The sequence below is a fragment of the Acromyrmex echinatior genome, chromosome 2 (assembly GCF_024713525.1).
Source record: "Acromyrmex echinatior isolate Ae372 chromosome 2, ASM2471352v2, whole genome shotgun sequence".
Classification (NCBI taxonomy): Eukaryota; Metazoa; Arthropoda; class Insecta; order Hymenoptera; family Formicidae; genus Acromyrmex; species Acromyrmex echinatior.
This window is the reverse complement of record NC_141853.1, coordinates 22,701,870-22,715,120: the sequence shown is the minus strand read 5'-3', so window position 1 is coordinate 22,715,120 and position 13,251 is coordinate 22,701,870. Positions and strand designations below refer to the sequence as shown.

The 13,251-nt window shown below is 32.9% G+C and overlaps 2 protein-coding genes across 8 annotated transcripts in view; one reads left to right on the top strand and one right to left on the bottom strand.

Moving 5' to 3' along the window:
* LOC105150938 (Coiled-coil domain containing 56) overlaps window positions 1-3,533 on the bottom strand; it is a 162,563-nt gene extending 159,030 nt beyond the window's left edge. Inside the window, exon 1 of one of the 2 annotated variants that reach the window (XM_087402729.1) lies at window positions 1,081-3,533. The gene's annotated coding sequence lies outside the window, so the exon portion shown is untranslated. The remainder of the gene's footprint in view (window positions 1-1,080) is intronic. The other variant, XM_087402726.1, reaches the window with a different exon arrangement.
* The window catches only part of Fife (regulating synaptic membrane exocytosis protein fife), a 173,474-nt gene that overhangs the window by 138,684 nt on the left and 21,539 nt on the right, over window positions 1-13,251 (top strand). For all 6 annotated transcript variants that reach the window (XR_015544060.1, XM_087402721.1, XM_011064335.2 and 3 more), the window contains exons 16-17: window positions 12,064-12,242; window positions 12,555-12,770. Coding sequence is in view for 5 of the 6 variants with exons in the window: in XM_087402721.1 (XP_087258847.1) it covers window positions 12,064-12,242; window positions 12,555-12,770 (395 nt within the window). In the remaining variant the exon portion in view is untranslated. The remainder of the gene's footprint in view (window positions 1-12,063; window positions 12,243-12,554; window positions 12,771-13,251) is intronic.

Here is a 13,251-nt window from a genome sequence, read left to right as displayed (position 1 = left end):
ATTGTAATTTAGAATTTTTTGTTTTTCATACCGTTTGTGTTTTCCCACAACTATTCGCGTTTTTTCTTTTATTCTGTAGAGGGATATTTTATTCTTTTATTTAAGGAAAAAAACAAAGAATGCATGAAATGCGTGTTATGTTATTATATTGTAGATTATTATATTGTGACTCTAGTATCCCTTTAAATCTATTAGAATTCTAATTAAGATAACCGGAATTCTAGCTGATATAATCAGAATTTTCTGATTCATCCATTTTTAATCAGACATTTTTCTCAGTGTATAAATCTCAGTGTATAAATCTTTTGGAAATACATTAGATAAATAATAAATGATGATTTAGGTTAAAGATATTTTCAACAAAAGCATTATATCTCAATATAACATGCGATTACATACGCAACATGGAAAATTCTCTAAATTAACGCTTTCCGCCAGGCATACGCATTCTTCGCTCGAACAAGCCGTATATTACCGTATATTAATAGATTTCTACCTTTATGAATGTTAAAGGTTCAGATGGTATTCACGCAGATTTATCAAGTACGTTTAGACGAAATTAATTATGTGTTTTAAATACGATTATCGAGAATAAGACTAAGATTGCTACAATGCTTAGATTTAGTCGCTTTCGACAGTTTTTTAGGGCGCAGCTTTTCGAATCACTCGAAAACGCATCCTTTCTTTTTCATCTTGATTCTTATAGACGGAAAAAAAACAGATGTGCTACACGTGCGTCATCAATGCATTTACCGAAATAGTCAGGAATACCTACGGGAGCGTGCATGCGTGCAACACCGAGATCAATGAACATTGTTGATTACGATATTCGAACTATGATATTTTGAAAAAATCGTGCAAAAAGCAAATTCGTGCGTTTGAAAAATAATCAGTGAAATTGCACTGTCGTGTTTGAGTTTTCTCACAGCGATTTAGAACATTTTCTTCGTCATTTACATCAGCTGCGAGAGAGAGATACATGAAAACCACAAGGAAATATTTTATTTCTCTTACGTCACGGGGTAAACGTAAGAACTCGTGCAGACATAATCCGACAACAAATTGTACGCTTTGCCTTACCTCAATATCTAGATTCTAGATGTTCCTCGGTGTTCCTTGATGTTCCTTGATGTTCCTGGATGTTCTTCAAAGCTCCTCGATGCTTCTCGATGTTTCCTTGGTACTATTCGCTGTTCCTCGATGTTCTTCACTAATCCTCGATGCTCCTCAATGTTTTCATCACACTTTATTGATACGAACGAGATACACACGCACACACGCAAAATTAAATCTTCCAACGGACGACGGACAGAATCGACAGAATCAATCACGAATACAAAAAAATAACACTTCGCGATCCGTTCAGTAATTTACATGCAATTTTAAATCTCGACAGAAACAATGCAAAATTTTCATAAAGTATTGCGAAATAATCCCAAGCAGAAAAATCACGTTAATACAATATCAAAATGACGTTAATCTTTAAGTGGGTAGATGGCTACAAAAAATATTCTACTCATAATTACCTTAAAAACTTTGTTCTGAAAGAGGAAAATAAAAAGAATTGCCCAGAAGTTTTAAAGTTAATTATTTTTACATTTCTCTATCTCATAAAAATAAAAATAATGTAAATTTATAACTTTGCATACTGTTAAGATATAAAAATAAAATTTATTTGAGATGCCATCCTATTTAAAGATTGAAATAAATCATGACTGATTTAAAATGATTTTAATAATCATTTTGGAGATATTTTGATGTCATTTTGATTTTATGATGATCTGTATTCTGCTTGGAACGTAAATATCTAGGTAGAACATAAAGTAATAATAAAATCATAATGATATCATATATATGACTTCATTTAATACTTAATGAACTTATATAAGTGACACATAAGATCAATGATATCCTTATGATATTATTATAAGTTTTATGTTCTACTTAAGTACTTTCTTTGGCGAAAATAAAAATTAGAGCAAATTGAATGCAAGAGGAAAGTGACAAAAGCGTAAACGAGACTTCTAAAAGACGAAAATTGAAACAATAAAACATAAAACAAAAATAAACGCCTATTTTAATTTACGTTTTACAATCTTAATTGCCTTCTGAATGTTTTGTTTAAGCGATGTCTACAATGAGATTCTAAGATATAAAACAAGCTTGAAATCTTAAGCTGTAAGAAATTGATCGATTAAAGTCGAATGTGAGGAGAATAATCAATTACGATTGATTAATTTCTTACGGATTAAGGGGATCCTAATGTCTGTTTTATCGATTTAATAGACCTACATCTACGATTTATGTTAATAATATATCATCCTACTACATCGATATCACTTGCATACATACGTACAAATTTTCTAACTAATTAATCTTTCATATTAAATATCTAGCCTAATTTTAACAACTCAATTGATTGTTCATATAATCCTTAGTCCTAACCAAAATTGCTTTATGTACAAAGTATAAAACTTTCAATAAAGCATTATTACAAGTCGATGCCAGAAGCCGATAAAAAATTAATTTTCCAACTATTTTCATTTTTGATACAAAGTCGACCGGTTTGGAATACATTATCGCGCGTTTATACTCTAATTATAGAAAAAAATTTTTTTAATATGTAAGATAGATATATAAAGACAGTTAAAAGAATATTTATTTAAAAAATGAACGCTAAAACACAGATTTTAAGATCCCCCTTTAAGGCTAAAAGTTTAAATTTTACACCTTAAAATCTCATTATATATAGACTTTAAGTCTCATCTAAAATAGTCGCACAAGCTGTGTCGCATGTTGTATAAAAATGTTACAGAAGTACTGTTTCTAGTTGTATGATTATTGCAGTCGCATATCGAGGAAAAGATATTCAAAAATTTATTTGTGAAAAATATATTTATTTTACTAAAATAAATCTTTATTCTATACGGCAAAATAAAATTTTATTCCTAGCAAGCGAGCTATCTATTTTATTGACTTTTTTTAATAAATAAGAAATATTTCACAAAAATGTGTATTTCGTCGTCATAATTAAATTTTTGAAGAAAGCAAATAAATAACATTTGCAATATAATATATTATAGGACCGATATGTAATAACACAAACTATAGAAATTATTGATTTCTATAGTTTGAAGTAACATTTGCTTTGCAATACTTGTCTTTTTTCTCTCAGTGCAAAAACTCTTATCAACGGAATAAAGCTATATGTATATAAAACGGAATTGAGCCAACTTCAACTTTTTGCGACTGTAAGAATTCATCTACTAATAACTATATAATATTATCCTATTACTAGAAATAATACTCCTACGAAATTCTCATACATAATATTATGCGACACTTATGCGATTATTGTAGATAAGATTTTACGCTTTTGTCACTCTTCTCTTACATTTGATTTACGCTCCGCTTTATATTTTCGCCAGGATTTCCGAACACCAAAACGAAAAAATTGCCGCACTGCCTCTCTCTCGATTAATCTCAGGATGATCTCTTGATGCTCGTTTTGACTTCTGTGAATCCCGGTACCGGATATTATAGACACGTATCAGGACACTCGGCGAGAAGTTCATATCGAAAAACGTTAATATCACACCTCACCTTCACACGGCCTGATATGTACGATAGTCGTAAACGAACAGATTTGATACTCCCAGTTTGTTTGCGCATTTACCGTCGCTCGACCATGAAAATTCCACGAAGAAATGACGCGTCATCAAAAACAACGAAAATTCGGAGAAATGACGCGTTACGGAGACAGCGAAAATTCCGAGAAATGACGCGCCGCAAGTAAACATGGTGGCGCGACGCGGCGTAAAAATAATGTTCGCAACGCCTTGCAAACAAACGAGATCTCACTGTCTTGATTAATTCCTCGATGAACAATGCTTACAATATATTAAATTCTTCTCGACGCGTGGCGTTGAATAGAGATGTTTTCTTAGTGTTTGGACGAGCGCATGCCAGTGAAATACGGCGAAATATTCGTGTTGAACTTGAATTCGTCTCGAATGGACGCCGACCGAAGTGAAGTGCGTACATTGGCCCACCTGCCTTACAAAAATTCAATCTGTAATACACATAATGATTTTCCGGTCATTCGTGTCCCGAAATAATTTTCATTCCTTCAACAAATATTCAAGAATTATTAAGTGATTCTTACAAATATTTTAATATTTTTAGAAAATATTAAATAAAGAATTTTTTGAAAATATTATAAGATTATTGCGTATTTAAAAAAATTATAAATATATAAATGTTATAATTGATTACTTGTTGTTCCTAATATTTCGAAAAAAAAAAAAAATGTGCGGGACATGAATGGCCCCATTTTCTAAAGATTACTGGATAATTTTATTGAAAATAATTCGTGCCGAACAACAGTGCTTTTAATACTTCAAATAAGTAACTTAATCACTACCTTCGAGTACTTTTCCGTAAGGAAAACGACGCTGAGAGACGCACTTGATCGCGATCGCACTCCAATGGTCCAATGAATGGATCATCAAACGATTATCGACGAACAGAATAACAGATTTAACATTTACAACACTCGTCCGCACGCGAAATTAGTCTAAATCCGGCGAAAAAGACGCAGAAATGTACATCGACCGCGACCGCGACTCGTCCACTCGCCGTCGTTACATGAACTGATCTACCGAACTTCGAACGGTTCGAACTTGACCAATGACGATCGTCGTTTCAACTCGCGCGTCATATACAGTGCGCGGAAAACGGAAAATTTGGCGACGGTTTGTTTTTGGAATATTAAAAGATTATGTTGATGACGTCGAAACAATTAGATTATAAAGGATCAAACTGCTCTGAGTTTGGATGTCCTTAAATAAAATACGTCGAAATAATAATATGAAATATCGGTCACATAACTGTTTTCTTTGGCGCGTTTTTTACACGATGTGAAAAAGTAACGAATTTCATGCAGCTGCTACGTTCAGTACGTTACATTTTGTAGGAAGTGTGATATTCTTGTTATCTGTTGTGCGTTGTGTGTGCGTTCTAAAAATATCTTTGAAAGTTGCTTTTGAAACCACATCCAATTTTTTTCTATGCGAAGAAATTTAATTTGTTATCAACAATTTCTTTAACATATTTCAGTTGAAAAATAACGAATTTCACGCAGGTGACTATGTTTCTCAATATGTTTTGTGAAAGAGTGATACTCGATCTTGTTGTCTTTTGTTCGTGTGAATTCTAAAAATGCTTTAAAAAATTACTTTTAATAATTATATTCAAATTTTCTTTTTATATGAATAAATTTTATTTGTTATCAATAATTTTTTAAATATTATATATTTTAGTTGAAAAAAGTGTCACGCAAATGACTGTGTTTCTCAATACGTGTTTTGTAATACTTTTGTTGTCTTTCTTTTCTATAAATTCTAAAAATGCCTCCGAAAGTTACTTTTAAAAATCACATTTAAAATTTTTTCGTACGAAAAAATTTTATGATTTCTTTCTTATATTTTAGTTGAAAAATGACGAATTTTATATAGGCAACTGCGTTATTCAATACGTTTCGCAGGAAGAATAATACTCTTGTAAAATTTCTCCTTCATGTAAAATTTTAATATTCTAAAATGTGGTCGAAAGGTACACTAAATTCTCTCTCTCTCTCTCTCTCTCTCTCTCTCTTTCTCTCATATTTCATTAATTTTATATCTAATCTCTACTATGTACATTTATAAAATACAGAAACAGAAGAGGAAATTTACACGGAATAGTGAAACTGCGTAAAATATCCGCTATCGCGGTTTCCGGAATTAACAGAGTTCATTGATAATCGGGACAGTTTGACGAGAGTGCGGTTTTATCGCCATGTAAGAAAGAAATAATACAAATCCACATATTGTACACCGAAAGTTTTCTCCCTGTTCGCGCCCTGTATGTCTCGTCGGAATTCGCGAGAGCAACAAGACGAATGAATATATGGACGGTGCCTCTAACATGTGTACCATCATTACTTTTCTTAGAGCTCGCGCGTGTCTAAAGACCGATACATCTTCGTCCGATGTTGCAGCGTCGATTCTAAACGCCTCTAGCGAGAGTAATGACGTGAGTCAGAAACTTTGTTAACGTAGGGAGATAAAAAAAAAAGCAAACCTAATCTTACCGAAGCAGAATAATTTCTGCGATCTGTTGTTTAATTAAGCGATGTAATAAAACTAGCATAATATATCTCTATGTGAAAAATATAATAGGTAATCGCATAAATTTTATAACTATTAATAACGTTTAGTGTTTTTAGGGCTAACAAGTACGGGATCTATCGACTTTTCAGCGCGAGCTCTACGATTACAACATTCATCGATTTTTGTACATCATATATACTTTGTAAATAGACTTGAAGTTTATGAAGCTAATCGTAACTTTCTAAAAGACATATTTACTTATTTAAAATGTCAATGTGTATTTGTCATTTTTAATTTACATTTTTTAATGAAGCGAAGTAAATTTAAAATCAAGAGGAGCTTACTCGCGCTTGAAAATCACGCAAAAGCATCGTGCTGTCTTTGAGTCTCTTTGCAGAGTATTTAAAACGATAAAATTGGATGATATAGTGATGTTCGCGGATATCCTCCGGGATATTCTCCAGTGACGTATGCGGTGGCGTAAATGGAAAGGAAAAAAAAAAGAAAAGAAAAGAAAGACAGCGCGAGCGTGTCCGTCGCTTTCGTGAGAGAGAACGAATGTCACGCTTTTCACTTTTCGCTTTACGTCAGAGTGGCAAGAAAGACGTGCTGTACAATAAACGCGCGACGTGCAAAACAAGACCAAGATTCGAGAAAAACGCGCAGCGCAAAAAACGAAAGTGTCAGTTGGGGCGAGTTGTGTCGTTGCTGTTCTCCTTTCTTTGCTTCATTGCTGGTCTCGCGCGGAATAAAATCGCCTGGAAGCGATCCGTCGCGAAGCACTCGAATGTCGAATTTCTCACTTTGACTCCGTACCGGCGACTTTTACTTTCGACAACTTGAAAGGAATGGAATAGTGTCGAGCGAGACTTATTTGTGTCACCATGTCGTGTATATTAATATCGGAAAACTTAAACCTTTTTTGTAACGCTTATTAAAATGATTTTGTTCTCACTGGAATATTGTAGTCGACTTGTTCAGAGCTTGAATACTTTCAAGTTCAAAGCATCTAACGAATACGTGTACATACGAAATGCTGGTATTATTAAATGTAGCATTTTATCGCTTATTTATTTCATATTTTCCCTTTTATTTCGGTGAATGATTTTCGAAATAAATACACGCTCGATATAAAGGAAATAATGCAAGCCGCATTTATAATAAAGTTTCAAAGAGGTTCACTTTATAGAAAATTACATTACATTTCTCTCTATAAATTACAAATAAATACGTATATACACATATATATGCGATACGCTCTTTAATTTCTCCCGGCAAAGCTGCTGGACACTGTTCCAGATTCTCTCGGTATAATTTAAAGCCTGGATTCGCGATGAGAGGCTCGTCCTCTCCTCGTTCGTGAAAAGAGCGGTCTCAAAGCTGAATGGAAAGGAGAAACGGCGGAAATGCTAAAGGAAATTCTTGCGGAGAAGCTCGACTATATGCATACACGGAGGCTGTGGCACTCGATCTTTCTTTACGTAATTTACCCTGCCAGAGAAAGATCATATATATGTATAAATGTATATCCATCTTCGTCCCGCTGTTTCGCTCTCTAACCGTTTCTCTCTCCTTATCACATTTTCGCACAGCTCCTTTTCTTTTATGTTAGGTACACCTCGCTCAGTTGATGTCTCATCCCTTCTATTTTCTCTCTTTTACTCCCCCCCCCCCTTTCTCTCCTCTTTCTATCTTTGTCTCTAACTCTAATTCTTCTCATCCCAATGTACGATGGACTTACACGAGACACTCCTCTCTGGATGTCTATACACTCTGCTCTTTGCTCTACGTTACTTTAAGTAAATCCGTTGTTTCCACCCATACGAATGTACATACTCGATGTCATCTACGTTTCTTTATATTATACATATATATATATATATATATATACATGCATATACGCAATTATATGTCTCCCTGTATATACCCGCTGACAAATCTGACCGCACCGTGTAAAGACATAAAGATAGATCATATAATGATCAGAGAACAAAAAAAAAAGCAATAGATCCGCTGAGACGAAAGAGAAATGAAAAAGACGAAATGTAAGTTGTCCATGTTGAGCAAGTTTAACATATTGGCCCTCCACGCTACTCTCTCCCAACTGGCACGAATTCTAGTTGTACGCTAGCGTTTTTTTCCTCCTTGACGGCTCGTTTCCCCTTCATTTTCTTTCTTTCTCTCTCTCTCTCTCTCTCTCTCTCTCGCTCTCTCTTTTTCTCTCTCCCAATTCTCTCCGTACGTCTGTGGCTGTCTCGTTGTTTAGCTGAGTGATATTTCAGTTCCTAGATCGTATTACCAACTTTTCGCTCGTACGTACACACACTTGTATGGCTCTCTTTCTTTTTCTCTTTACTGTCTTTCCTATCTGTCAGCTATCCTTAATTTTGGTTGCGAGCGCAGACACACGAACACCAAACTCGTCCTGAGTGATGCACAAATGCCAAACGTCCGAGCGCATTGTCATCTTTGCGAGAGATATCACTAGTGGCGCGCTCGCAATTGTGATGCTGCGGCTATACAATCAACGCCCAATATGTGATCGACAATTCAATATTCCCATCGATACGCAACGCGCTCGGCGAGCACGCGATAAATAAACGAGTATTCAACGGCTCCGTCCGTTTGATTTTTTTTATCTTCACGGGTGCTTGAATGCGAGCGTTTTTATCCAATGTTCGACGACGTGACGAAGCTGATAATCTTAAACGGTAACGACGAACAAGCGCACGGATCGCTCGGATGGAAACGCGGGCGTTTGGTTGTTGTCACATTCATGCGTTTCCCTGGTATATAATATCTATACGGATGTAGGAAATACTTGAACAAGCGCAGATTTAATGGACGAACTTCTATCGAATACATCGAATGAATTTTTCTGGGGGAGGGGGATGATGTTGCGAAACGTATCAATGTTGACCGATTATTATACTGGGGAAATGCGCGCTTTGGAACAACCGTAGACTGACATTGTATAATACATCAACGCTTGTTGCAGCGGCTCTTCTTCGGCTTCAAAAGAATTTCTACACGTGCAATTGTAGAATGAAACACATACACGTACACATCGATACACATGAAAAACGTTTGATAAACGTTGAAGACAAAATATTACGAATAATATTAACAATAATTAATCGTTTAATTTTGCCTGAATTTATAATTAATGTGCATCGATTAAAAAACATTTTATAAACAATTCACATAACTCGTACAAACGTTACAAAAACAGATTAATCTTCTAACAGGATAATGTTCTTTAAATATTTGATTTTATAATTTTCATTAATTTCAACGATGCTTACTAAGCAACAGAACTTGCACGCGACAATCCTATTTTAACATATAAATTAATATATGAAAAGATAATGAGGAACGATAGTAAAGTTGGGGGTTAGATTTTTTTCGCTGTGATTTCTTCTCAGAATCTCATTGTCATCTTCATTAAAATTCATTTTTCTCTTCCTACTTTAAATCAGGATAAAAAGATTTTCTCGCCCACTTTTATTCGCGATAACTTTCCTACTCCCATTACTGAGACCGCACCTGTTAACAGGGATTGTTCGTAAAAATAATCTTCAAGGATAATCCCATTCGTCTTCTGATCATTAATTATCTTTTCATATTGTACTTCATTTTTTCATTTTAAATGATAGTTAAAAAAATATATTATAGTGATTATACACATTTAATAAATATTATAAATTTCATATAAATTTTGAAAAATTATATACTAATAGATTTGCTTAATTTTGAATTCTTATTCACATATAATTCGACTGTAACTTTTTAAGTAGTTTTTAAAACTTTATTTTTTAATTTAGTATAAATAATTAAAAAATTAATATTATATCTTTTAGACTAATAAATAATTACCTTATCTGAACTATGTTACCTTAAAGTATCATTTTGAAATTAATCATTCAAAAGTTTAGCCGTAATATTACTTCACTGCATCAAATTTCAGTTTCGAAATTAGGATATTAGATTCGTATTTATGCCACAAATTCATATCATGTTTCCGTGAAACATTATGTTATATTTGAATTATAATATCTCGAATAGTTTCATTTGGATAGAACAGTAACATGATCAATTTTCTGCAACAAGTTCTTTTAAAAAAAATGCACAAACGTACGGAAAATTTCTTTCAATTGTTAAAACAATTGCAACACTAAATCAAAGTAAATTATACACAATAAGTATATTATTTTTAATATGCATTGCATATGATTTATTGCAGCCGAAGAAGCGCATCGCGACGGTACACACTTGTTTGCTTGCGTAGAAAGAAACCTTTTCAGTAAATACATATGTAAATATGTAAATACGTAGGAAACAGCTTACAGTTCGGGAAAACCGTACGTGAAAAGAGAAAGAGTGATGGACGATTTATGTTTTTTCGTAATAATAAAAGGCTTGGACACGCGCACGCGGAAAGGCATGCAAAGCTGGAATGCAGAGAAGATGTGTGAAGCGATGTCATGGAAACATCGGAAAGGAATACAAGGAGAGGCGAAGAAGACCGAAAGGAAAATATATAAATCGTCGATCGTGACGAAAAAAAAAGAGATGAATGAAAATGAAAGCTATTTTTAAACGAACGTTTTTCTTGACTGTTTTGCACGTACAGGGTTATAATCTAAGCATCAAGAAAGCACATCCAATGGATGTATCTTCTCGATGCTTTTGAAGATAAAAATATCAAATAATTATTTATGTTTTAATACTAAGTAGAGTTATTTTAGAGACTGTTTTTTTATTAGCTCTTTCAGACAATTTATAGTTACTCATATAAATAAATAATAAAAAAAAATTGTATTGACATATTGCAATATTATTTAATTTGTTATTTTAATATTATTTTAAAATTGGGTAATTTTTCGTGAAATACGGATTATATTAAAAAATACGAAAGTCCGAAGATTCGTAAATTTAATGTTTGAAATTTTTAAAAAATTTTTTAATTTTTGTGTATAAAGATCTAAGAATTAAAATTTTCTATCTCAAAAATGCTTAAAAAATTTTAAAATTGTAAAAACTATAGATTTTTAAATATATTGAGATTTTCAACGAATGTTTTGACTATGAGAATTTTCGTAATTTTACGTCTATTTTTTCAATAATTTTGCGATATAGAAATTATATTTTGAAAATTCTATAAATCTTGTAAAAAAAAAACTTGTATAAATTTGTCATTTATAATATCAGATTTTGACCATAATTGAAAGACTTAAATTATTAATTAAAAATCAGAATGAATTAAATAAAATTATTGACCCGAATAACTAGTTTGAAAGAGTTAAATAAAAATTAAATGCAAGCAAAGTAGATCGGCATCAGTACTTTTCTAGGGATTACACCTCTGTACATACACGATTACACACACATAGTTGCTATATGTATGGTCTGCGACATAGAATGGATCTTGACACGAATAAAATTAAACCTCGAGGACTGCTCTTAGTTTGCTCACATTTTTCTTCTTCTTTTTATCTTTTCAACAAAACTCGCGAAACCGCTTCTGCATGCAAAATTAACTCTGTTTCGGTCTCCTTAACAACCGTGAGTGGAGCACGAAGTTCCACTAAAAAATTCTTTAATATGTTTTTGCGGAAAGTTTAGATACCTTTAACTAGGTACTTTTATCCACAAGTTTTATCAGTACTATTGCTAAAATAAAATGATCAGTGATTTTTTTTTGTTCAATTTCAATATTTATTTGTAGATCCATCAAAAGTTGCTTTCAATAACTTTCCGTTGTCAACATTTTATTATATTTTACATTTTAGAGATTACATTTAAATTGAGAAAAACAAGGAATATTCGTTATCACTCGCTGGTTCAAAAACTTTTAACTCTTCGGATTAAGATACGTTAGAAACTTTAAAACTGTTTTCCTATCTTTTAGGAACAAATAGCGAAGGAGAGGCAGGTGACTGGTCGAGTACAAATCCAGGTTTCGTACGAAGCAGAACGTAAAGAATTGGTTGTTTCGGTTTTTATGGCCGACGATTTATGTGTGCGAGAAGACACCGGATTCGGCACCTTGCCGGAGGCTTTTGCTAAGCTTATCCTTGCTCCTCCATCGTAAGTCATAAACATCTCATAAATTCTTGGATCGAATGTATCCGGCAGTCTTTCGCAAAATCAATTTTCTATTGTATAAAATTAATATGAAACGAAATTAAAATCGTAGATATGTATTAATACTAAAAGAAATTACATGAAATTAGACATAGATTGATATTTGAGAAAAGTTCCATGTAAGCGCGATTTACTATGTAATTTTCCAAGAATTTTACCAGATTAATTTTGTTTCACGTATCTTTTATTTGCTCTATGCTTCGAATCTCCGATACTTAAAATGAATGATTGATTAATCACTCGCGGCCTTTACAGCGGCGAAGCAACTCCGCTGAAAACTATTGTAGCTGAGCCGACCCAGAAACCTATTTGGAACGCTACATTGTTCTTTACCGGAGTTGATGGCGAGAGCCTGATGGAACGTGCGATCGAGGTGACTCTCTGGGATTACTGTCCCGATGGCGATAATGTGTTTCTTGGCGAGTGCACTGTCGATGTTCAGCGAGCACTTGAAAATGATAGAGCGGTTTGGTAAGTGCGTTTGTCAAAGAAGATTGAAGAATTTAAATAACTACAATAGTCATAATTTAACACGTGATATTTAATATTCACAATAAAACGATTTTACCAGTTAATTGCTATCATTGCTATAATATTTTAAAATCTTTATAAATTGAATAAAATTTAATAAGATTAAGTAATTATTTAAAAAAATAATTTTCAATTATTATCAATTGCATTATAAATATGTCAAAATATTAATGTGCAAAATATTTATTTTTCGCAAATAACAAATATATATAGAAATATCCATAAATACTAATTGACGTTGAGAATTGTATTTCAAGCAAGTCACATAAAATGAATTATTACTGATTGAAAAATGACTTTTTGTATCCATTTTGATGTTATGATAATTTTTGTTCTGCTTGAAATGCTAATCAAATGGATGATTAACAATAATTGCAAATCATTAACATTCCGTTATCATTTCATGTGTTATTCGTTAACG